Source organism: Drosophila erecta, unplaced genomic scaffold (assembly GCF_003286155.1).
Source record: "Drosophila erecta strain 14021-0224.00,06,07 unplaced genomic scaffold, DereRS2 tig00000092-arrow-pilon, whole genome shotgun sequence".
In the NCBI taxonomy this organism is placed as follows: Eukaryota; Metazoa; Arthropoda; class Insecta; order Diptera; family Drosophilidae; genus Drosophila; species Drosophila erecta.
In genome coordinates this window covers 16,891,591-16,892,962 of record NW_020825207.1, presented here as the reverse complement: position 1 = coordinate 16,892,962, position 1,372 = coordinate 16,891,591, and the positions used below count along the sequence as shown (strand labels likewise).

General features: G+C 44.1%; 1 protein-coding gene across 1 annotated transcript; it reads left to right on the top strand.

The window, feature by feature from the left end:
• Positions 1-275: 275 nt before the first annotated feature.
• Positions 276-1,100, top strand: LOC6549138 (transmembrane emp24 domain-containing protein 5). The gene has a single exon (XM_001974355.3). It carries the CDS (start codon positions 357-359, stop codon positions 1,044-1,046), a length of 690 nt encoding a protein of 229 aa, XP_001974391.1. The 5' UTR covers positions 276-356; the 3' UTR covers positions 1,047-1,100.
• Positions 1,101-1,372: the final 272 nt, after the last annotated feature.

Sequence of the window (1,372 nt, the reverse complement as noted above, 5' to 3'; positions counted from 1 at the left end):
GCCGGCTATTAAAAGCAGCATTTAGCACTATTCGCTCACACAACGTTCCTCCAAAGGCCATATGGCAATGCACTGCAGAAAAGCTGCACTCCTAGTTCAAAATTCTGAAAAATGCATATAAAATCCGGTCCTGATTTTAATGTTGGTCGTATGTATCAAGAATGATACAGTCAATGGAAAAAATATTAAAATAAATAAATGTTAAATGTTAAATTATCCTAAGAGACCCCTGTCAAGTTCCTCATTAAACAGGCTACGCCCTTCACTTCCCTAAATACAGACAGACTGTAAAATAGGCAACCGAACAACAACCAGTCGGGAAATTCGAGTCGCGAAATTGGGAAAGCGTCGGAAAAATGTTTCGAATCGCTCGTTTTATTTTGCTGGCTCTGCTGTTGGATCTCGAATTTTCCAATGCCGAGCCGCACAACAAACAACTGACTGTATTCGTGGAAGCTGGCCGTCAGGAGTGCTTTTATCAGCCGATTGCCACCACCGAGAACATTAAGATAGACTACCAGGTGATACACGGAGGTCTCGGCGAAACCCACATCAATTTCAATCTTATGGATCCGATTCGTCGGATGCTGATCAATGAAATCAAAAGGGAAAAGGGCAAGCACAACTTGAAGGCCAACGAAACTGGCTCTTATAAGTTTTGCTTCGATAATACCATCAGCACCTTTAACCAAAAGATCGTTTCCTTCACCCTTGAAGTAGCTCCGGCAGACCGGGAGGAGCGGGAACTGCGTGATCTTCGCCAGGAAATGTTGACCGACTACCACTTTGATGTGGCCTATGCTGGCATCGATAGCTACATGGGAAAGATCCATGTGAACCTCATGAGAAGCCGTCAAACTCAGGACTTCATTCGAGCGATCGAGGCCAGGGATCGCAATGTGGCCGAGTCCACCTACTCCATGGTCAACTACTGGTCGTGGACCCAATTTTTGGCCATGATATTTGTTGGCTTCCTGCAGGTGCTGATGGTCAGGAGTATTTTTCACACGACAGGAACGTTTTACAAGTTCTGGAAGAGCTTTTAAGCTTCATTGGGAGTACTTAAAAATATTTTTTTCCAGGGCATGCAAGCTTACAAATAAATAAATAAACGTACTTATGGTAATCTTATTAAATACTTAAAAGCATTTCACGAAAACCTTGTTAAAAGTGTAGTGAGTATCCACACACTGATACTCCAGCTCGCTGAGAGGTCTTCCTCATTCGGCTGCTCCTTGTGGGAACTTCCTCCAAACGGCAATTTGCACTTCCCGTGTTTAATTTTTCTGATGCTCTCTAGGCTTGGCCCTACATTTGCCACGCCTCCTTTTTGTCCGCCCTCCGCTGCAGCGTATTGTTGGCGTAATTAACA

Bases quoted from the DNA above. Each gene is read 5' to 3' on its own strand.
- LOC6549138 (XM_001974355.3), top strand. From the start codon at position 357: ATGTTTCGAATCGCTCGTTTTATTTTGCTGGCTCTGCTGTTGGATCTC.